Source organism: Netta rufina, assembly GCF_964035555.1.
Source record: "Netta rufina genome assembly, chromosome: 6".
In the NCBI taxonomy this organism is placed as follows: Eukaryota; Metazoa; Chordata; class Aves; order Anseriformes; family Anatidae; genus Netta; species Netta rufina.
The window spans coordinates 31,444,605-31,469,926 of record NC_140129.1 but is presented as its reverse complement, the minus strand read 5'-3'; the positions used below and the strand labels follow the sequence as shown (position 1 = coordinate 31,469,926).

General features: G+C 36.2%; 1 protein-coding gene across 3 annotated transcripts in view; it reads right to left on the bottom strand.

Annotated features, from left to right (window-relative positions):
• The window catches only part of DPP10 (dipeptidyl peptidase like 10), a gene marked incomplete at both ends in the record, with an annotated part of 475,742 nt that overhangs the window by 8,036 nt on the left and 442,384 nt on the right, over positions 1 to 25,322 (bottom strand). For 2 of the 3 annotated variants that reach the window (XM_084288828.1, XM_084288827.1), the window contains 9 exons: positions 1,412 to 1,606; positions 8,759 to 8,828; positions 8,937 to 9,035; positions 11,136 to 11,183; positions 14,882 to 15,003; positions 15,666 to 15,713; positions 17,104 to 17,195; positions 21,496 to 21,603; positions 23,142 to 23,180. In XM_084288828.1, coding sequence (XP_084144954.1) covers positions 1,412 to 1,606; positions 8,759 to 8,828; positions 8,937 to 9,035; positions 11,136 to 11,183; positions 14,882 to 15,003; positions 15,666 to 15,713; positions 17,104 to 17,195; positions 21,496 to 21,603; positions 23,142 to 23,180 — 821 coding nt within the window. The remainder of the gene's footprint in view (positions 1 to 1,411; positions 1,607 to 8,758; positions 8,829 to 8,936; positions 9,036 to 11,135; positions 11,184 to 14,881; positions 15,004 to 15,665; positions 15,714 to 17,103; positions 17,196 to 21,495; positions 21,604 to 23,141; positions 23,181 to 25,322) is intronic. The other variant, XM_084288829.1, reaches the window with a different exon arrangement.

Here is a 25,322-nt window from a genome sequence, read left to right as displayed (position 1 = left end):
ATGGCAAACACATGGCATTGAACTCATCTTACCTAACTTTAGATACCTGAATTTGAGCATCTTGTCTAAATTGGACATTTACGTCTGTTCCTCTGTCAGGGAGAAGAGCACTCTCAAACAGCCTTTCTTCCCACTCATGTGACACTGCATGGGGAGCGCAACCCTTCAGAAATGCCAGGATTTTCCATTAACTAGAGCTTAAATTACTGGCTTTGACCAGTTGCCTATTTTTCAGACAGTTAAAGGTAAAATGACTGCAACTTCCTGAGTCTAGGTAATTATTCAAATAATTAATTCTCTCATCATGGCATTTAATTAGCAATGGTGAATTTTATACAGAAAAGACAGAATAACCTGAGGCTAAAACCCAACTGCTTTTGAAGAGATAAAACCAGCTTTAGTACCTCCTCTCAGCCTCTCACCTCCTCTCTCCCTTTTCCACATGCAATGCACCCAAAAAGAGGCCAGATATCACTGAGTTGAAACCACTTGTTATTTAAGCAGAGAGCTCAGATCTCACAGCACAGCTTGTTGTCTGCTTCAGACAGCCGTTTTGCAAGGGTCACTTGGATGCTCGGAAGATGAATTGCTATGCTCAGCGCAGCCCATTCCTGACCAACATAAACGCCAGGAGCCCCAGTGCCCAGCTCTGTCATATCAGATATAGATACACAGATACCTACTCATGCATAGGTTCAAGCATTAAACCCTTTCAAAGAAGAAGAAAAAAAAACAACAACAACAACAACAAAAAATATAGCCAGCTGAAAGTTTGCCCTTGTCTTTCCTTGAAGGTCCCTAGAAAGAGTCCATCCAGACCTTGATATTAGCCTACTGGCACCCTGAGTAAAGAGGGTTGTCAAAGCTATGTGTGATTAATCTACAGAGAGACTACTTTCTTCTGCAGCTGGTGGATTTATATCAAAGAATGACAACACAAATGAGAAATATGTAGACATTTGCCCAGATTTTGTTCTCATTTACAACATTATAACTTCATCTGCATTGCAAAATTACTTGAAAGCTCCATGGTGAAAATGAGAGCAGCATCCTACCGTATAGACCTAAAAAAATTTAACACAAAAACAGTTAAACATTATAATTTGTGCTGTAAGAAGTTTTTATAAGGAATACAGACAAATACAAAGTAGCATAGATGGCATATCTAGATGGCACACTGAAGGACAGCTTTACCGAAGAGAAGCACCAACATATAAAGCAAGCATCTCTTTGATCTTTAATTTGCTGTTTGTAATGAAAAGGTTATTATTTCAATATCTGCAACTGCATTAAAAAATAAACATTAGTATTATTTACTATGCAGAGAAACCATTCTGGGCAGTTTCATTCAAAAACGTTTATTCATCAAGGTGGAAGCAGGGTAAAAGAAGAAAAGTTTGCACATACGTACTCTACGGCTGCTATTTGGTCTTTCACTTCCACTGATCCTAAGCATCGGTGGACTTCTTGTAGGATCTTGAGGCCTTGAAATCCACTCCCTCTGCCATCAAATCGAGCTACGATGACATTATCAGAGTTGACAAGCACTGAGTCCCAGTCAATGTGAAACTTATCTGTAACCAACTGGCTGCCTGGAGCTTCATCACTGCAAATACCAACACACCAGACAGAAACGAAGACTATTGACAATGTGATGCACTTTGCTGTTCTCTGATATTTTAATTAACCTAGATGGCAGAATTCAGTTGTTTATGCAATCCTGTTGAATTACTGTCCCTTTCATCGATACTATCCCATTAGCTAGTGCTGCTGTACCTGCAGTAGCAGTAAGCAAAATAAATTTAACTTTAAAACCATTATGCTGTGGTGTTGCCAATAGCTGAGAAACAAACAGAAAATCAAAGCATGTAGTGTTTAAAGTGAACAAAAAATGATATAATCACTAATGGTTAGTTCAGTTCTGAGAAGGCTCATGTACAATTTGTTAAGTTGCACTAAACAGAAAAAAAGGAATATTCATTCAGTACTTTGAGTATAATTTTGTAGGATATATAATACATTATATATAGAAGGTTGCCATCTTCAAAAATAAATAATTGCATTATTGTGTCCTCAAATGGATTTTCTGAAATATGGTACAAGGAAGACTAAAGTACACGCTAGAGAAAATTACATTTTCTCCAACCAAACTCACAGCAAGAAATGGATGCAGGCAGGAATGATAAGTTTATTTTATCACTTAAAAAAAAAAAAAAAAGTATTTTAGAGAAGAAAAGATGGAAAAGAATGGGAGAATGCAGTGTCTAGAGGAACAATAAGCATTTTATATTGAAGGCAAATATTCTATTTTCCTTCCAAAGAAAACAAAATACCAGTTTTAAAAGGGAAGCTTGGCATTATTTCTTCCCCAAGATAAATGCAGAATAAGAGAGCAGGCTACCATGAAGTTCTACAAAATGCAAAATACTTCTATGCAGGCTGCATCTGCCAGCTGAATACAAATTAAAATGTAAAAGTGTCTGTGCTGGCTGTATGGAAATTAGATTGGACAGTGTCTGTGGGAATATCCTGTCTAAGGTGAAAGAAAGATGAAGACAGGAATGATTATTTTGCCAGAGAAGCTTTAGCTTCAGAGACTTATAAAAACCTGGGGGGAGGAAAGAGAGATAAAGATCTTGTACAATAACTGCTGTCTTATATGTACAATAAGATAATGTTCATTATCTTTTTTTTTTTTTTTTTTTGACTGTGGATAGCATAGATCACCTTCAACGTAATTTCCCTATTAATTTGCAAGCATATGATGAATATATATGTTCTCAAATTCAGCAAGACCTACCATGTATGCATAGCCGATGTATCATCTGAATTACTTACCTGTAGAGTTAGTCAAAATATTTTATGCTTCATTCATCATTGTCCTATGTAACAATTTTATATATGGATTTATAAAAAGAAAGGAAGAGTGGTTTTTGTTTGCTTAACCATTCAGTTGTGATTACACACCATTACAATAAATGCAAACAATGCAGAGCAATGAATTTGGAAATATTCATTGTCAAGTGAGCTCTGCAGAAAATAAAAGTTTCAGAATTATATTATCGTTATTATTTGTAAAAGAGCAGGAGAAGAAAGTTTCTTTTAAAGTGTACAGTAATTGTACAGATCAAGGTTTTCAGAAGCACTCTGCATTGACGTAGATGGTTTCACAGAGCTTCTACCACTATTTCCAATAGGAGAATAGCAGCAGCCTCAATCCTCCAATCTTTTTTTTTTTTTTTTTTAAAGTAAAGCTCTTTTAACTTTTCAAATGAAGAAAATCTGTCAGAAATATCCTTGTCTGGCTGGTTATCTTTAAAACAGTTTAATGCACAAGTGAAATTATCATGAATCAGCCCACATCCCTCCCACCTAAATTAAGAACAAAACAAATAGCATTCTCATTTATGTGTTATATATCTAGGCACTTGGGAAAAAGGGAAGAACCATCACATTTGCAAGCTTTCTTCAGTACCAGAAGATGCTTTAAACCAAGATAGGGTTTTAAATGAAAGATGCCACCCTCAGATAATTACTTCTATTGAAAAAAAAAAAAAAATATATATATATATATATATTAGACAGAACTTCAGCAAGATTTTCTGTGGGTGAGAACTGACAGCAATGTTTTTCCAAGCTCCTTCTCTGGAGGGCACAGCTGGGCTACTTTTAGGCTCAGACTTTAAACACATCTACCACTCTCCTTTGTGATGGGTTGTTTGACATATTGCTTTTGGAAGCAATTTTCCAGTGGCTAATTTATTTCAAGAATGTCCACATAAGTGGACAGGCATTTAAAGCCATTTCCATTGAGGTACATGTCAAAATTCCCATTAGCTTCAAAAGGTCTCTTTACTCTTCAGCTGCTACTCTAAAATAATACTGATTATCTGAGGTGTGACTCTATTCTCCACAGAGAGACTGTATATTCTATGCACCTCTTAGGCCCCACTTTTGTCCTTAAATGAGACTTCTGCAAAGTATTAATCCTTTATGCAAGTTTGAACATCACCCTGAGGGCTCTGGAACAAAGTAGTTTTGTTACTGCAGTGCAATAATAGATGTACAGCCTGATTTGTGAAGTTTGTCTTGGGATTCCAGCTTTCTCAAAGGTCAGTTTTTGTTTTGCACTCATCATTACTTACAGTCCAATTACAATTCACTCTTGTTCAGTGGTACCCTGTTCATAGGATTATTTCATGACCCCTCTGGTAAGCCTGAGTGAAAGTCCATTCCATTTATGCTTGCTTGTAATACAAACACAGAAGTCTTCTTCCCACCCGCCTGTGGGTAAATGTAAGGGAAGCAAAGTACAAGCAAAGTAAAATCAAAGCCAACACCAAAATGCATACGCAAAGTTATATCTTTGCCATCACTAAGGGGTTCCTTAAGGAGCAGTATCCCTGTCATCTCCAGAGTCAAGCAACAGGAGTAGAACGATTCAAATGAAGAAGATAAGAAGACGCCTAACATTTTCTGGTTCATTTTTTTTTCCTTCTTGTATGTGATAGCACTTGCACCTTTTTTTTTTTCTTTTTTTTTTTTTCTTCTGACTTTCAAAGTTTGGAGCTTGAGAGCTGCCTCGTTTGTGTCTTCAACAGTGACCACACTTGAATTATGAGTCCTCTGTGGCAGCACGACTGCTGACAACTTGGGAAACTGCACAAGTTCACCATCAAGGCACCATTTAAACAGACAGGAGCCATCAATAATATACCAATATCATTGACCTTAGTGGGTAGTTTGTATGCTTCTTGCAAGGCAGTCACATACACTGCAGACTGTCTGGGAAAAGGAGCAGCTCATCATAAGTTCGTAAACTGCTGAAAAGAGAAGAATCTGTTATTTAGGATTCTATAACCAAAAGCTTTAACTGAAGTCTCTGTTCATGACTAGAGTTACAGCCTTCAGGGGATAATATAATGTTACCAGAGAGGCTGTTGCTGCTGTACTCTAAGTTCTACTCTTCTGCCAATCTCATACCATGACTGCAGCAAAATTTATTTCAGGTTTCGCACCATTTAAAAACTAAGTGGGAAGATTGTAAATCAGAACTTCAGAAGTTATACAGTTGACCAAACAGAGAGAAAAACAGTTTCAAAATATATGTGGAAAATAACTGCCATTATCACTGCTTAATTTCCTGTACATCTATTTCTGCCAAGCAGTGGATTTGATGCAGTATATGGAAAAGGCATCTTGATAACAAACGTAAGAAAGACATCTCAGATGATAAAATCTACCCACTATAGACAAAGAAATATCACTGACAAGTCTTTCTTAGAGTGAAACTGAGTGGGAGAAGAATACCATTTTGCAAAAACTACTATAATGGAAAAAATCCACTTCATTTTCAGATTTCATGGGCATCTCTTGTTCAGCTTTCAAGCACACCCACCATTACTGGTCAAAAAGGGAACCTGAATAGCCTCACACACTGAGAACAGAAAATCCCAAACATTTTTTCCATATACATGTACCCTTTTAAGATATACCAGACTCCAACTAGAAACCGTTACCGTATTTATAACTCCTCCCTGAAGATATGGCCAAACAAATTAAAATACATCACCAGAAGTTACTCCATTACCAGGGCAAAATCATGTGATACATAGGTCTGAAGTAGACAATACAATACAAGAAAAAGATTGTCATTCTTAAAATATCTTTCTCAGACTCTCAAGGCTGAAGATGTTGAAAATACAATTGTGAGAGGAAGAGATGTGTTACCAGAAAAGGAGGTGAAGTTTTGAATCTCCTCTTGTCTTTCTCTAGGAAAGATTGAAAATGCATTTTATTCACATTGCAGGATGTGTACTGCTGGGGGCCGGGAGTGAAAGAAGCTAAAAGATAGGGGAAGCTAAAGGAGGACAGATCTTAGCTCAACAATTCCCTAACTCCTTTTTGGGGACAAGAGTGAAGAAAAGGGGATTGAGAAGGCTGATTATGGCCCATAGCACTGGGACCACTACTGCAAATGAAACAGCTGGAGTAAAACTCTAGCCTGTCCCTCTTTTAGCCTACAGCTAAATGAATTCTCCCTCTGGGCCATGAGAAATACTATGAAGTTCAAAGGAGAGGAAAGAAAATCAGACTTTAATGTAACAAAAGCACAAGAGAGTAGTGAAATACTGCTCTGTATTGGTCAAAACAGGAAGAATGAACACACCGGATGGATGGTCTGCAAAGCAACTAGTGAATCATTCATGTGACTTAAAGATCCCCCCAAAATTAAACTTTGCAGCTGTCTTACAGGGAAAGAACTGGCTAAATAAAAATGCTTTTAGGTACATCCTCCTTTGCAAGCATTTTGCAACCAAAGTAGGGGAATTCACCGTGTACTTTATGCTTCACCTTGTAGACAAGCATCAACTCTTCACTGGCAACAGCTGCCAGTTAAAACGAGTAATATAACGAGTAATACAAAATTGAAAGGTATGCAACATGACTATCAATATATAAAGCCTTATACCCCACATCTTGAATATCTTCCAGTACTTGTATTATGCCTCTCTACATTTCTGTTAGTCTTATAATGAGTTATTCCTAAAGCTGTAAAAGTCTTCACTTCCAACCTTGCTGTCTTTTGTCTTATGCTATCAGTCCCAAAAGTGTATTAACTGGAGGCATAAACAGATTTGATTGCTTGGGCAAGGCCTAAATCTTTCATTGTTTCAGTAACAGGTGAAGTGATTCCTGTTAATTACCAAAATATAACAACAAGTAAACAAACAAACAAACAGAAACCCCTTGGAGATGATTCACTGTTACTTTACAGAGTACCCTGCTGTTTTTTTCCCTTGAAAATCAGAACAAACTCTCCACTGATTTGGTTTTACAATATCCACCTACATATTGGACAATTTTAAATGGTGTTAAATAATAAATGCTGACATTTAAGATACATTATCCTAAAGATTTTGAAGGAATGAGGTTAATTACGTTCAAGAAAAAATAAAGAATTATTATCACCTCTCATTTTATTACCCGGATTAAATGCCAGAATCTTTACTTAATCATTTCCTGTGTGTTACTAAGGAGTGTATCATACTTTTTTAATGAGTAAGGTGAATCATAATGAGAAAATCAAGGATCTGGAATTTAAACTTTGATCTTAATTATATAAAAAAGAGATGATAATCACATTTTCAAGCAATTACTGTACACCTCTCTAATCTATAGCTACATTGCATGTATTATATCAGAAGGAAACCAAGTGTGAAATGTATTAGTTGTTTAGGAGAACAAATGGAAAAAAAGTGTTATAATCTATTTAGCATTTTATGGCCTTTGCATCACAATTCCTGGAAGAATAATAGCTCTAACCAACAAAACTGGCTTCTATATGATACCTATTTGTTAGATAGTCTGGTCATACACAGATGAACATAGATTTTAACATAGCAATACAATGATCTATTTCAGCACTGCAGCATGCTTTGCAACTACTAGTAGATGAATCTTCACAAAATCCTTACCATGAAGGGTACAGGATATTTAGGATTTAGGCCTTAAGCTGAGCATGGAGCTGTACAGCATTCGCATCTGGGTTTTATGCTGGGTCCACAACCTACTGACACAGGCTCCCTTCCAAGATTCAGCAGCCTGGGTGCCATATCTTGGGAGCTCACATTTATCTGTATGCGCCTTTCATAAATGTAGGAGCCTTATTATAGTCATACACTTTTGGTATGGCTACCAGCTTTCAGTGATTTGAAAAAATATATTTGCTATTGTGTGACTATGAGAATAACACCAAACTTTCTTCCCTTTTTCTATTCCAACTTTTCTTAGAATTGTAACCCTATCAATCCAGAGAGCACAAGAACACTACGCAGAAGCATTTGCTGCTACCAAAAATTACAGTTAAAATAAGAACCTCAGCCATCAAAAAAGGACTTTATTCAGAGGAGTGAAACTGGCCACCAGTGCGAAAGCTCTGCAGACAGAGCTGAGACCACATAAGCAAACCAGATCCTGACAAAATGTGTGACTCGGGGAAGGTGAAACTTCACCAGAGGATTGGAGAGTCTCTAAAGCAATCACTGCAGCATGTTAGATCTTACATGCCATATTTACCCTCCAGCTTAGGAAACAAAGTATCAGAAACCTTTGTACACCTAACTAGGCATTCAGATTGGACTGCAGAGGTATATTAGGTAAATTTCTTTTTAAACTCACGTTCTCTTTTAATCATCTTTCTTCCTTTTCTGCCTCTTTTTTTCATAAGCCCTTGTCAAATTGCAGCTGAAATGGAGCTCAAAAAAACACTTTGTATCTAACACTTCACTATTTTAAATGCCTATCTTTTCTTTATATACATCTAAGTGCATGTAGCCTGGATCAAGATGTTATATCACATTTCCTTTAGAACAAAACTGATACCCATTTAAACCATTATTACCAAGGACAATGGTAAGCATTCTTTTCCAAACTTTCAGCAGCTGGAATACAGTAACAATTGTAACACAGCTGAAAATGTAAGCAAGGAAGTAGCTGTAGCTGAGCAATATGAAAGGCACCACTTGTTAGTGGTCAAACTAGGTTTGCCAAGATCAACACCACTACCACCACCCAAAAAAAAAAAACAACAGGCATCTCTTCCAGACAGTGCCTAAAACAAAATCTACCTCAGAACCTTTTAATTTATCAACTCAAATCCATGAGGCAATGAAAAAATACATTTTCTAATTATGGAATTATATGTTTTCTATGAAGTACTTTTTATTATTTTATATGATTCTATACAAATACTTACATAATTAATAGAAGGGCATACTGGGTTCGATCCGTGAAATCTTTTGGCAGTGACAACTGTAAAGGGAGTTCTTTTAAGAAAAGAGCAAGACATTAAAGGCTGGTAGTTACACAGATGAAAAACAGTAACAATTCAAGAAAGCTTTTTGTTCGTTAAAATAATATTTTGCCAAATTTACCGTAATCCTCAATGTGCAGCATTTTAATTTCAGTTCTGGAATTCTTTTTCTTCAAAACAGCTTCTTTCAACAGAGCATTATTCTCCAAAATATAAAAATCTGTAGAAAACAGGAAGTAAAAACAAGCTGAGAGTTACAGAAAACCATCATTCAAAGAGAAATCAATATTCAAAAAAAAAAAAAAAAAAGAAAAATTAAAGGAAAGGACACAAACGTGCAGTAACAACTCTTGTAAATTATTTCCTTCTTTATTTTTTTTTTAATATACAATATTAAATATAGATATAATGCAACTGCTTTGCAATTCAAGGGAAATCAGTTTAATTCAGAACATATACAACTACTCTCATTTCTGGCTTCAGAAGGCTTTGTTTTCTTTAAGCACTAACAATGAAATCACTGATGACCAACATGAATAGTAGTATCCCTGACAAATACTAACAGCAGATGTCACAGGCTAGTCTGCTTGGCAATATCCTAAGCCCCGAGTAAGCACACTTCTTCAGGCTACATATTCCAAATCAATATTTAGCCATTACAGCTCTACTTGATCACTTCATGTCCTTCTCTGTCTTCTGCACTTCAGCCAAGAGTAAGACTTAGTTTGGTTTAAAGCTGCAGACGTGAAGCAATCCTTTTGCATATGGAAGAATGATTAGTCTTTTTTTTTTTCTTTTCTTGTTTTCATTCAAATTAAAAATCTTGTTTCCAAAATGTATATTTTTCATTAAACAATAAACCCTGTGCTTAGGTCAAAAAGAGACAATCTAGAGAATGCCTTTTCTGGGCAGTCAACCAAAATGGTGTAATTATAGTCTGAGGATGAAATAATTGAAGTAATCCATAATCATTGTTTTATTAATTGAAGAGGATAATCTAATCTTGCACTGAAACACTGTAGATAAATTATCTCTCATTATTTGCTTTCTCATTTTTACAGCAAACAACATCCCTCTATCCTCACTTGCTTTCTTTCTTTTAAGATGCTCGACATAAATCTCTTAACAATGATTCACTATCAGTAGTAGTTTAGATACGAATAATAAAGAGTCAAAGAGTACCTTCACAGAATTGAGTAGCTCTACAGAAGTCAATTAGTTTTACTTTAGCAGTATCTACCTCTTACTGAGTTGGATAAAACTCCCTCCCCTTGGTACTGAGATTTACAAATACTGTCAACAGTGACATCAAAAAAAAAATACAAAGCTGAAGTGCAAACATTAATTAATGCTTGCTAGCACGATACTATTGATTAGTATGCTACTTCAACATGCAAGGTTAGGTCATCTGTTGTTGTCATCTGTGGCTGGCAAGGACAAAAGGAATACAAGCAAGCAGAGTACATAATTTCTGGATTCTGGGAAAAATTCTGGGGATAATCTATTGAATGAAACTGGGACAGGTAAGGATTGGTCTAGTAGATTTGAATGGAAAGATTCAACCTTTCCTCCAATCCACACCTTCACGCTATGTGGAACCACAGTGGAGTTGGTGGTAGTGCTGTTACCCCTATTGCACTCGAGAAATACCTTAAGTGAGGAAAACTCTGCTGCTCAAGGATAGTCTTCTATTACAAAGCATCCCAAACAGCCAGGAAATACCTGGCTATAGGTTTGGTGTCAATATGCAGAAGGTAATGAGTAAAATTTCAAAATTAGAAGTATTGAATACCTTCCTAAAAAGGCCTTGTTTTTGGATTTGTCTTAATTGAAAATATCAGTGGAGTTGGTCCAATTTGAGAAACGTAAGAGCAGGACTAAGTTCATTGTATGTAGGTCAGATTTTATGACCAGTCCTCCAAGGACTGTACTTCAGTTCAAGATAATTGGATTATAACTTTAAAAAACATCACTAAAAATCTGAAGATCTGCAGTAAAGGCAGCATAATTTACATAGAAAGTGAACCGGATGAAGACCAACCTGCCGTCTAATTAACTCAGGTGTAAATAGAAGATGAAAGATAAGCACTTAGTATAAAATGCATGTGAAAAGCCTGGAAAAGTTTTAGTCATTTGATTGCCTTCTTTCTGTATCATTTTCAGATGTGTGTGTTGTTAAATGGTAAATAATATAACTTTTTATGAATGACACATCTGTTAGTTTTCATTTACTTGCAACCATCTTCCCCCTCCTCCTCCACAGTCCCCAAATCAATCAAGGACAAAAATGAAATATACCTAGTCCATAAGAAATACTCACTTCCACTGTTACTTGTACTGTGTACACTAACGACTGGAACGCCTGGGCCTGTTTTGAAGACAGAAAAAAAAAACAGAGGAAGTGTAGGGTAGTTAGTACTTGTATTTCAGTAAATAACAAAGAATGAGAACACAAGGAACCTCATAAGGCCAGATCCCACAAGCCCTGTACATATGCTTCACATAAAATACAGCAGTAATTCCATCAGTCTCTCTTGGGAAGGACATGGTTCAGGCCAAGGACCAATGGTGTGAAACTGAGGCTGCGTTCTGTCTCTTCAACAAGCAGTCTTACTTCCTGCACCTAGAAGGAGATCTTTTTTCTTTTTATCTCCATGTTTAGCAACAAGTGAAGAGTATAAAAATTAGAGGCACTTAAAGGCACTTTCTAAAATATAGCAGTTTGACATTCCAAAGCTGTAACTTTAGGTTGATGGGAAATTGAATTAATGATAATATCCACTTATATTCTTTACGGAAAAACTACAGAGGTGTTGAAAAATTATCTCATATTTCACTTAATTATCTGCTCAAGAAGCTCCTTTAGTATCTCAGCTCTGTAATAGCAACAATGTCACTGTTAAATCTAGGTGTAATGTAATTTAATCTTACTTCATGAGTTGTCCCACTCCCCACCTCCCCCAAACATGGAATTTGTGTAGAGGAAATTTAGATTTATCTTGGTAAGACAAGAGCTTCAATTACATGCAGGTAGCCACTAATGGGCTAGGAAGGATGATGCAGAAAAGCTGAAGTGCCTGAGAACCCTATGGCAGATATGGACCCTCCTTTGAAATTAAGATTTCCAACTCCTTATATATTCTCTGGAGAAAAAAAAAATACCTTGAGAACAGTTCACAGAAAGTTTAATTCATGTGTTTTGAGTCATCCTAAGGAGGTTGTCTCCCTCAATTAATTGTGGCACAAGCCTAGGGAACTTAACTACCTGAAATAAATAGCATGATGCCATTCACAGCCTCCACCGAAGATTTTTATCAATTTAATTCTCTGCCTCAAGGGACAGTATTGACAAAAATCTTACAGGAAGACTGCTGACAAATCATAGTTTTCTGCCTTAGCTTTTAAATAAGAGAATTTCTTCAGTAGTCCTTATTTATTTATTTATTTATTTATTTTCCAGTCCTTTTTATTTTTTTTAAATGTGTTTTGCTCTGAATTCTGTTTTAAGAAAAACAGTTATTCAGAACATGTTATTTTGGAGGGGAAAGCACTGGCATTTTCCTGGCCATCTCTATTTGTCATCCTAAAAGAAAATGGAGGGATGATGCCAGATTTCAAAATAAATAAATGAATAAATAAAAGACATTAAAGGAGATTAAAAGCCAATCAGAAAGGAGAAAGACTTGTGTTAAAGGTGCTGTATTATTCAAAGCATTAAAGTTTATTGGAATTAAGCACACTCTTGGGTTTGCCACTGACCTCCTATAACACTAAGCAATTACTCCCTTTGTGAATTACTCCCTATCTTATTTGAATTGAGAGACTTACATCTGTCAGTGTTTATGAAGTGCTAAAGGAAAAATCCACAAGCAGGTTAGAAAAAAAAAAAGTGTGATGCTTGCCAAGACTGAGAGGCTGAGAGCTGGTCCTCCTTCTACCAGAATAGAAATTAACACCTCACTCAGGAGAGTCTCTGGAGACCTTCTGGAGATGGATACAACTGGTATACTGAGACAGATCTGGCTGAGGGTAATTAAGAAGAAAAAATTATCCTAATAAATATGCTTATGGGTAAACAGAAGGCGGAAGAAACTTGCACAGATCAAACCAGTCCAGAGTTCCCCATAGATTTTTGAATCTCTGGGGTAGACTTGTTTTCACAACAATTCAGACAGGCTTTTTGTTGTTGGAAAATGATTGTGTATGCACGTAGATGTGGTGTCACCTGTCTCCTCAAGTTAGTTTACCTTGTACACTTGCAAGCAGTTCTGTGGTAATGTTGCTGTCAACAATACTGTCATAGACCCACGCCATCATAGGCATTTTACAGAGCTGTAGCAGTACAAGGGGGCTGCACTACTGCCAAAACTGCCAAGCGCTGACCAACAGAAGAGAAGACTTCTGAATAATCTTAATACACATTAATGTTAGAGGTAAGAAAAAAAAAAAAAAAATGGTGTTTTATCAATCCCTGCCCATCACCCACATCTTAGGACAGTCTGCTGGATGCAGTTCAGTGAAGTATAGGTTTAACCTGTGAGGTGATCTGTGGTCCTACCAGCTCAGAGAGCTGCAATCTCCAGTCACTGGAAGTCACGAGCTTGTGAGGAATTCCTCATGCACAAGCTCCTACTGGCATCCATGGTTTGATTCCAAAGAAACAAATTTAAAATTACCAAATAATAATAATAATAATAATAATAATAATAATAATAATAATAATAATAAAGCTATGTTTTTGGGCCCTAGGACATTGCTGACTCAGAGCAAAAAACTCTTCCCAATTTACCAGCGCTCCTTCTTGCTGGAGTCTGAGACATCTTCCCCTAGGGACTGTGCCAAGCACTAGGGAAAACTTTGCATACTCTGCTTAATGAGGAGCTCATTACTGGTGCTGTCTTTACTCAGATAAGGGCATCAGGATTAGTTCCATAACTTCTACCACAGCTTTAACCATGTATAAACCATACAGTTGGTATATTTATTTCTTATGATCAGCTATGTATTATAGGTGCACTTCTACCAAAACCCAAAAAGAACAACAACAAAAACACACCTTATTTTAGCCAATATATATTCATAGTTTGTTCAAATAGATTCAATTCTGAAGCAGGCAGATTCTTTTTTATTTTATTTTGTGTGTGTGTAAAACCATGTACAGTTTCAAAAGAAATAGAAAAATGTATGCAAATAGAATGGGCTAGTTACATGTATTTCAGATGACGGGTTCCACTATTTTCATTCTGATGATAGTTGAGCAAAGTACTAGAGGAACATTCTCTGTAAAATACTACAAGTTTCAAGGTTGATAGGCCTAGCTATAAACTTTATCACTGATTGTCTCATGCTTTTCTGAACTTCTTTATAGTCTCACTTATTGATCAGTGTTTATTCTTGGTGTGGAATGGCTCTAGTTTTCTGTTTGTACGTACCAGCTCTGAACTGGTGCCATTTAGTGCTACTGGAATGCACCTAGCAAAAAAAGCTAAAAGTTACTTATTGCAATTCCATTGATAAAGAGGATCAGTCTATGTGGATTAAACCTTACCTGGTTTTTGGTAGATACACACATACCCATATATATACCCATGCATGTACAGAGGAGTAGTACAGATAGATACACATATTATATCCATACACACATAGTGTTACAGTGTTATATAAACATAGTGTTACAGTAAGAAGGCCCTGATTTTTTTTTTTTTAACTAGATATAGTTGCAGAAGATCAATCCCAATACTATAATGAAGTTAATTGGTCCACTCATTGTTATGAACCACAGTGCCATCACTATAAAATCCCATATTTTTTGTAAAGGATTTTTATTCAGGGTGAATTTAAAAGCCAATGTCCTTTACTAAGATTGAAGCAACTTTCTGTTACCACTTATTTATTTAGCTTTTACACAGAACTTTCTTACTTATTGTTTTGCAATAAGCTCGGTATAAAATGTTGAGTAATCCACTACTGAGCTAAATGTTAGACTCCAGCCTAATGTGCTTCTCAAAGGAACACATTAACTTAGAAGGAAACACGGTATAATTACAAGCTATGCATTTGACCTACCTTTACAATGCAGTAAAAAGTGCCTATTCATGGGGCTAAACTTTGCACTGAAGTATGTGCACTGATCTTTCAGGAAGTTACACGAGAGGCACTGACGATTCAATGATCCCACTGTTGACACACTGGGGGAAAAAAAAATACATCAGAAACATTTTCCATTGGAATAAAATACAATAAACCAAGAAATAGTTTTTCAAAGTGACAGAATTGCTTTCACTCCCAAAATCTGCCAAACTATCACCATCTTATTTTGACCCTGATGCAAACTGTTTTCAAAGGATTGAGTGGATTACCATTCTATAAACTTGGCAATGTGGATAAGATCCAAAACCTACCCAAAGCAAGACTGGTGTTTCAATAGCTAACAGAGCTCTGGAGTAACAACATTGGTTGTTACCATCATTAACCAGATTTAAGCACTGAGGTTTGTGTAAGAAGTTTTTTGTTCGTTTGTTTGTTTCGTTTTTATCTGTATTTGGAAGATTTTAATTAGTTTTAAAAACACAGACATATTACATAATTGCCTTTCAGTCCAGCTATTTAAATGGTTTTAAAGTGCCAGTGGAGACATAAGTGTAAAAACATTTTTGTGAAAATAGTTACCTTTTTTTAACATAAAATATCAGCTTTTCTAGTTTTGAAAAAATCTGATTCTTTCCTTCTTACAGTTTAAGTGTACTCATTTTTACATAGTCTACCCAACCCCCAAAGCAACAATTATGCCAGTTTAGCACTTGTGGCTTGGGATGAATATGTTGTTAACACAGCCATGTGTATTTCTTACCTGTGCAGCTGTCTTCCTCTTGGAGATTCTTCAGTGCTTAAGAAATAACTGCACCCAAAAGATGAAGAAAGTTAAACTCAGTTTGGTAAACAGTCTGATCTGTGTGGTGCTTAGATTGGTGCAAGACATAATTACATTTTTTTTTTTATTAGAAACTCCCAAGAAGAAATGAAAATTTTGTATATAGAATACTTATTTCAGATGCTATATGTTTTCATATCAAAACAGCAACAAACATAGTATTTCATGGTTTCTGTTCAATTTCTGTAATGTCCAGGAGCTCCAGTAGCAACCAGGACTCCTTTCTGCACATAACAAATACAGAACAAAAAGTTCTTCCTTCTCTGCAAGAGTTTGCAATATAAATCCAAGGAGCAGAAAAAGGTCACACTGAAATTATATCATAAAACACAATAGACATTGTGATACCCAAAAGCCTTTTTGAGCTGTAGACTCTTTCTTCTACCTAGGGACAGAAGCTAGCACCCTGGGGAATGCTTTACAGGCAAGGTTATGTGGGTGGAAAGCAGCTTAGTAGAGCTGCTGCAAGGAAAGTCCTTGTTGTGTCCCAGATGACATTCCCAAAAAGTTTCTGCTTGCAAGGCAGAAGGAGGGTAAGGAAGTCCTCTCAGGTGGCCAAGACAACTCACCTGCAGTCTGACATCTCTCTGCAGGCTGAGCACACCCTGAGACTCTGGAGATGACAGACATTGTTGCAGCCACACAATGTCCTTGCTGAAATACCGTTTACTTCAAAGAAAGTCAGGATTGGACACGTATTTATTTTTTGCAGTGTGCAGATAGATACAAAGGCTCACCAAGATTCACTAAGGTCATCTGGAGCCTTCAGACATTGTGTGTCAGTTCTTTAGTGCTCCCAGGAATCACTAGTTATGTGGTGCATTTCCTTTCCACTGTAATACCAAGTGGAGCTTTGGGAAAATTTCTCTTTCTTTGAATGATCTGGGTGAAATCAGGGGTTTGGATAATGCTCTCCATATCATTTGGTATTAAGAATTTGAGTCAGATCATCAAAGTCCAGAAACTTCACAAGCAAGCTGGAAAAATTAAGTATTTGGGGTTTTATCAAGTACTAAAAATTTGGTATGACTTGCTTTTCTAGAACCCAGGGAAAGGCCACAAAAATATTCTTACTGATGCATTGTGCATTAATTTCTTGTATTCAGAAACCATAATGAGGCAACTGATGTCACAGTATGTTCCTTTTCCCTCTGCATAAAGACACACACAGTAATACCCTGGCAGATAAATTGTCTTACAGCTGTATTTTATGTACTCAGGAGTGTACAATTTATGGTAATGCTCAAAAATGAAAGAAATATTGTTGCTTAATTTTAGATACACTATTTCCAGTTAAATGGATTCCACTTTAATAACTCTGATATTTTTATAAACAGACAAAGAGAGTAGTGCTTACATCTTTTGAGTATTTTCATCATATGCCAGGATTTTAATAACTTCCCAGTTTCCTGATGTCAGGTGTCTCACACTGATCTGTTCACTTTTAGCCTGGAAAGAGATGGAATATATTAACTTTCATCTTACTTGTTACATTTTTCCTTGCCTAGCAGGATTGTTTGTGCATGTCATTACTGATTAGAGCTTTTTAATCTTTAATATACAACATCTTTAATTCCCCAAATCCGCATTTTGACAGGCTGAACTTTAAGTATCCTTTCTCTCCCATATATAAAGTTTTCAAAGCCATTAGTATCAATACAGTCTCCACACAATTTTTTCTTTCAGTTGCCTATATGCTAACAGATGATAGAATTCCTATATTTCAAGCTAAGGATCTTGCCACTGCACATATTTTATTTCTCTTATTTTTTTTTTCCTTTACAGTGGCATAGCAGGGGAATCTGACTCAGACTCCTCTAGCCCAAACTCTGCACCAGGGTGTGCTCACTAAGCTTTTGTGTTTATTGTCCCCTTGTAGTGAGCTAACATTACTGAGATGCTGCACCAACAGCACTGTCATAGAGATTTCCCTGCCTCCCTCCATGAGGAATGCAATACACCAACACGGACATAGAAGTTCACAGGACCTACATCTCATCAAAATCCCTGCTCCAACAAGTACTCTGCAGAAGCCTGTCTCTATCTAGGGTAATAAAAGGAGAGTTTAATAGCCACTAAATTTTGGCAATTGAACCAAATCCTTACAAGTTGGGTGCTTGCTCCCTCTCATAAATTGTTTCTATCTAATGAAGAATGTGACAGCAGTTTTTCCAGCAAACGTACCAGGAACTGAATTCAGAAGCAACAGGACGCAATGCATATCTAACCTGAGGCAAAACCAAACTCTATAGCAGCAAGCAGCAGCAGAATCCCCACCACACACAGGTTAAAAACACGAAAGCTAGAGAGTGAGAAGCTCACCTGAGGGTGCTTGAGAGTGATAAAGGTAAAATTCTTGCTTGGGTTGATGCTTATTAAAACTTCACTTCTTAACGTATTACAACATGAGCATGCATGAAGTGTTTTTCTGTTCTAGGCCTGGATATAAAACCTCCTAGGTTTTCAAATCCAAGATAAACTTTGTAAAGAAAAGAGGTAATACTTCAGCTTATCTTTCTTCTTTACTGGGTGAAACTTCCAGAATTACAAGGGAGGTCAGATGGAGGGTCCAGTGGAGCCTTAGGCTCCATGAACCTGGAGCACCAGTCCATACCTGATTACAGTGGCTTCAATGTCCTACAAAAAGTCATAAAGCCAAAGACCTTTTTTTATATATATATATATATGTATATATATATACACACACCTCTATTTCTCAACCGTATCCTGTAAACTCTGAGCTCTACACCACCAACAGCAATACCTAGAAAGCAGAAGATACTCAAGGACTCCTATGAGACATGTCTGGTAATGGAAAGACAAAAATGTGTCCCTTAGAAGTGACCTGTTTTCTAACAGATCTGCAAGGAAGGAATGGCTTAGTAACTGTATGACAAGTCTCGCAAGTACCAGCTGAATTCAAGATGCTGTACTAGGTGCTGTACATATGTTTATTATGCTGGCTCCTGTACTCAGAAAAGTTCTGATAATAGTGATGTCTCCAGGAATGACTAAATTACAACTTTACTATTACTGACTATTTCCTTTCTGGAAAGAGATGAGCTGCAACTACTGAAATAGATATTTAAATACTGAGATTACAGAATCTAACAAGAAACAGAAACAAAAAGCCCAGCCAAGCATTAATAAATATGGTTATTTTTCAAGGTTACAGCCATGATACATAATTTATGAAGCTTGCAGGAAGTTCTTGCCTTGATCCATTAAAGTCACTTTATAATTCTTCTTTTGTGGTCAGAAAAAAGACTTTCTAGAGCTGTAAAACCCCAAGTAAGAAATTTCTGGATACATAACATATGATTCAATCCCATTTTGAGGTTAGTGTCTTTTAAATATTTCATAAGTTGCTAAAAGCATTTGAACATAATAAAATACACATCTAGCCCTCTGCATTCAGACAGTAAATAATCTATGATAGATAATAACCTTTTAAACAGTAGCCTCCCCCTTCAAGAAGATTTAATTAGATGCTTCTGCTAACCTGCTTTGATTATATTCCATTTTATTATACCATTGACACATGCTTTTCTAGAGCGCTAAGAAATGCAACCCAAGAAAGACCATCATTTGTTACTACTTGTGCTGAAGACTGACAAACAAAACCATGATTAAATGAATCTAAAGCAAGCCATTAAAATTTACTTTTGTCACTGTATGTCCACTATATATGTGTTATGTCATCATTCATGTTGGGTCTGTAAAATCATTTCACCTTTCCTGCAGTTTGAAATTTAACTTTGGCTGATTTCTGTTAATGAGCTGAGAAATATACAGAGAATATAGAATATACAGAGAAATTAGACAAATTCCAACATTAACCAAGCTCCATCGTGATAAAAATGTGATTATGTGGGTACTGGTGGCCTGGTGGCTGCTTTACATTCTGCAGGGCACCCATCGTGGCTCTCACAGGGTGTGACAAACATCTGATGGGACAACAGACTTTATGTGCAACGGTTAATATAATTTTTATGCTTCCATGTTTGCTTTAGAAATAATGGACAATCAGATTAATGCAGTGTGTAAAACATATCATATAAACACATTTTGAGTCCTCCTTTGCTCTGTATCAGCCCCATTACTATGCAGAATGTTGATCATTGATGAACAATGGTTGCTGCCTGAGATATCACATTTCTTGCCTTCCTAGGAGCAGCTATATACTTAAATACAAATTTGACATACGTGGTACCATTTAGACTTGTTTATTCATGATTATAGTAGTCAAAATATAAAGTTTTTTTTAATTATTTTTGGAGCTGCACAGGACTCAGGGCTGTAATTCTGCCTACCAAGGATAGAATACTAAACTCCTAATCATAAGCTTGACATTAAATATTATTGTAGAGGTACTAAAACATACATTTAAAAGTATGTGTACTTTTAATTATCTTATTGTATGAGTTGGCTTAATCTTTTGTTTAAATGTTTTCACAAATGAGCATCAAGTTTGCTGGGTTCTTTAGTAGTAAAAATGTCACAGCATACAAGTTTAAGGAAAATTTTATTGTATCTGTAACATCCTTGGGAATACTGATTTTTTTTTTTATCAGATCTATCTATCTATCTATATTTTTTAAAGATACTTATTCATAATAATTGGAATGAAGCCAAAATATGACCAATTGACTAAATTGCTTTGTTCTGGTGAGAACTTTGTATTCCTTTAATACACCTTTACCCAATTCTCATCTGAGTTACTGTTTTCTTTAGAAGATAGAATTTGACATGTCTTTGATCCCTTTTTCGTTCTCTGATTCTTCCTCAATATATTTACTCTAGTGAATGAGTATCTTCTTGCTTCTTCAGGTTAAAATTCCATTAAGGTTCTTTTGCTGTCTGCAGTATGCTGTGAACATATTTCAGACTTAATAATGTTCACACCAGAACATTGTCATAAAGGGAGATAATAGAGTTGCCGGGTGCCAAGTCTGCTGTTTCGATGTTTTGGGTATCTTGATAATCCCTCCTGTGTCATATGGGTCTGCTAAAGCACCTGGATTAATGCTCTGCTGATTTAAATAGATGCCTTGGGGTGTTCTGTTCCAGGGCATAATTTCCTTTATTAGGTCATCACAACTTCATGCCAGTGACCTTCAAAGTCATAGTACAAATGTATCTTCTTTCAGATTCCTTGGAGAAGCAGTGGTCCTGAGAAGTGGAAGCCACCGGAAAATATTGAGATGGGTAATAAAAGGATCCTAATTTTTGCAGCATTATAAGTTTTTGGTATTGTTTCCCTTTCTTGTTTGTGCACAGCCAGAATTCTGAATATTCCCGACCAAAATTTAAAATTATACATATATGTTTATAATGTATAGAAAGAGGGTTAAAAAAAAAAAAAAAAAAAAAAGTACTTCTGCAGGTCTCTTGAATTTCTGTGGCTATCAAACATTAGTACTGACAGACAAGTTTAACAAGAAAACATCTCTTCTTGGCTATAGAGGCACAAACAAAACATGAAACATTCCAAAGAGAATACTTTGGAAGTACCTCTCATTTACAGATCTTACATGCCACCATAGCACATCTGTAAGGAAAGAGAAAGAACTCCACTAATTCTGCAAGAAGTTCTGCACAGAGTGGCAATCTGGACAGGATACATGACCACATACATCCACAAAACCAGTGTTGAGACTACTGAAGTACGAAGTCTTTGCTGGGGCCTGATGTTCACAGTAAGAGTCCCACATAACCTCTGGGATATTAAAAATAACCAAAAACTTACCTGAACTAGAAACATGGCTATGTGGTGAAATTCACCCCGGCCTCCCTGCTTCACTGGCACAGTCATGAAGAATTTACTGCCATCCCTGGAGAAAACTGGTTCTTCATTCTGTAAATATAAGATTGCTTTATTTCATTCTGCTTTCCATTACACGTTTTAAGAAAACATCACTGAGTTTCTTGATGGTTTGTTTGTGTTGTTTGCCATGTTCTTAAGACAAATGGAAAAAAAAAAAATCCTTAGATTTTAAATATATTCTGCTAAGATTAAAAACAAACCAAAACCAATATATATATATATGGTGGCTACAGCTACATGTAACACATGCAGGTAGTAACTATTGAGTTTCCAGTAAAAGTTCTGGTAGTCTCATCCCTAATGCATTGCGATTTCCTAGGACACATTCTCTTACAGGCATTCAATCAATGACAGAAATAAATCCTACTATGGATGAAAAGAATAAATGTTTCCAGTGCCTGGGCTCAGAAAAACTTTACCAAGTACACACTGAAGACTCATTAGTTTTGATAAAGTTATATGAAAAAAAATATATGCACATTGAAGTGGTATTCTGAATCATGGCCTTACCACAAATTGTAGTCTGATGTGATACCATTTTTCCATGTGTAACTTTACACAGAAGTATTAAAGGAAAACTGCTTTCTATAAAAGCACAGATTTTTTAAAAAATGATTTCTCATTTGCACACTGCAAAACGATGCCTGAAATGTATTTTAAATAGAATGTATTTCATCTATTTATTGGGTGGCTCTTCTGAAGCTATGAAAATGGAACCATTTGCTGACATATTAGCTCAACATATTGTTCTGGGTATGAATTTAGAAATATTCCCATTTTTTTCCACTTTTAACCCATATGACCTCTAATCTTTGAACTCCTTTGTGCTTAATTTGATAAAGTAATAAGAATAAAATAAAAGACCATCACCAACAACAATAATAACAAAGTGTCAGCAGAGCATATAGGATGTGTTGAAAAGGATTTGTTTCATCTATCTTTAGCCACCTAACACTCATGTAGGTACAAGCTGGTTGTCCAAGTGCCTGCCTATACTCAATGCAAAGAGATCAGAAACTGAAGGGAACATTGCCTCTGAAACCCAGACAGGCACCATCAATGGGCTGAATTGCTTTCTAGAAATGTGCATCTTATTCCCCCAATGCCATGCTAAATAGAAAAATGTCTTGTGTGATGCTAAGTGACAGGATTCCCACTACCAAAGAAGATGCCATTTGAATGTTTACACAGTCACTTTCATAATCCTCAGCTGTAAAAGTAAAGATACTAGAAAGCAGCAAATTTTAGAAGTATTTTAATAGCTTTTAAAGTATGTAAAGTATTTTAAATAGCTTATAAATAAATAAAAATGACAATGTAGCAATGAGAAAACACTTTACTGTGAGGGTGACAAAGCACTGGCACAAGTTGCTCAGAGATGTTGTAGAGTCTCCTTCTCTGGAGATACTCTAAACCTGCCTGGATGCTATCCTGTGCAACATGCCCTAGGGGACCCTACTTGGCAGGAAATTGGACTAGATTATCTTGAGAGGTCCCTTCCAACCTCAACCATTCACTGATTTTGTGAATTATACATTATACACACAGAAACAGCATTTATATCATACCTGTTTAGGAAGCCACAGGTCTGACTGCATTTCATATTTCTATAAGAGAAAAAATGGCTTTAATGAAATGGCCCAAAAATATTTCACACATTCAGCAAAAGGTCTTTAACTATTTCATTTATTTTTTCTCCTACTGTGTTACAATCTTCACATCTCTTCTTTGGCACTTACATAGAACTGAATGATAATTTAATTACAAAGTCAGCTGCTTTATTCTGGGTTTTTGGTAGAACACCACAGGGGACCTAAGAATGCCTTTTTCAATCCTTTTTGATTAGCTACCAAGAAGCTTTATGCATGCAGTCCTATTTGTTCTTTACCTCTAGGCATCATCTGACAACTGGATATATTTTAGGTTCTTCATCAACACTGGGCAAACAGCCAGCATAAAACTCAAAGCGCAAGACCTTTTCAAATCGCAATCCCCTGTTTTAATGGCTTGTAGTTCGGTGTCAGTGACGAGGAAAAAAATGATTTTTTTTGTTATTGGTCATGCTCATATTTCAAATCATGCAATCTTAAAAACAATAACATGTACATGTTGGAAAAAATGTAGAATGTATGTCAAATGTTGTCAATTGTCACAGTCACACAGAAGTAATGAACATTTATTAGCTATAGAAGCATCTGTACATACATGGCCTGAAAAATGAAAAAGCTGTGGCTACTATAACAACTGTTTTTATAAAGCATTTTTTTTGAATTGAGAACATGCAAAATGATTTTAAAGGGGTTTACAGTTGAAGAAAAAGTTTAGAAATGTTTAGAGTTGAAATCAAGTGGCATGATAGAAGGCTATAATTCCACATTATGGCCTTTACTTATCCGTTACTGAATTCAGAAACACCACCGTATCCTAGTGGATGCTGCATTAGCACAGCCCAGGGTTACAAACACAAGCCCTGTCTGAGCTGTGCTCACTGCACTGCTGGCCTTACTCACCCACCTCTAAGGCCTTTCTCTGCACTTTATTTCTTCTGGAGTGGAATTTCTCTATCCCTCTCTCTTATATTATGTCCTGGATTACAGCTCCCTGGATACCTACTTCAGATAAATCCAATTGACCTTGGAGCACATAAGGGTTTCCTTTCAGAAACAACTGCTCACAGTGATTCGCTTAAATCATTTTCTTAAACTGACTTTCTTAAAAAGTAGATAAATAAATAAAGGACAGAAGACTCACAGGAACCATGCAGCAATCCAATCAACAAATATCCATGTTCACAACCTTAACGCATGGTCTGGGGACTAATGATCAGTTTCTGAGTCAGGAAAAGCAACCTGCATGTTGCAACAACATTGCATACAAGCAACAAGCTTAGAAATGATCCCTAACGCTTTAATACAATTTACTTCAGTGGCACACAGATAAGAGCCTTTTGACTCAGAGGCCAGACTTAGACCTACATTAATGACTCATAAGCATCTACACTTCCAAATTATACCCTCTACTTTGGAGCATCTGTTGTTACTGATATTAGCACAGATAGGCAATATTTCTACTTTTAGCTGGTTCAGGGAAGAGACCATGACTCAGAATGGGAAAGTGCCTTGCTGCATTCAAAATGCAAGAGTGACTGTGAAAATGGAGAGATGTACTGCAGGATTGTCAGATGTCAAAGTCTGGGACAAAGGATGTGATGAAGCTGAACTCTTAACAGCAAAAAACGTCTTTCAGCTTGTCTCTCAGAACTGAAATATCCCTATTGCTTTTCCATTTTATTTTTTTTTTCTAGTTATTTAATTCTGCTGTTGAATTTGCAGGAATTATCAACATTTTACATGTTTTCCTTAAATGTATGTAAGTTGTGAGAGACAGAAAGATCTGAGATGAAACTCTATAAGGGAAGAAAGCAGAAATCAGGCGGCATGAAAATATCTGAAGGAAGACAAGCTTGCCACTGCACTAGCTATATTCATAGTACATGATGTTCAGCAACTGCAGTTTCCGATGAAGTTAATGAATGAACAGAGCTGAGTAGTTCTGAAAATGTCACTCAGAGTTGCTAATTGCATAAAATCATTTCACCAGATTTGGAATTTTCTCACATCTCTATTTCCTCTCTGTTAACTAATTACATTCAGCTTGCAACTATGGCATCTGCAAACTGATTTCCAAAAATCTTTTTCTGAACATGAAAACAAAATGCAAGAAGAAACTTTGAAAAGAAAGTTTGGGAA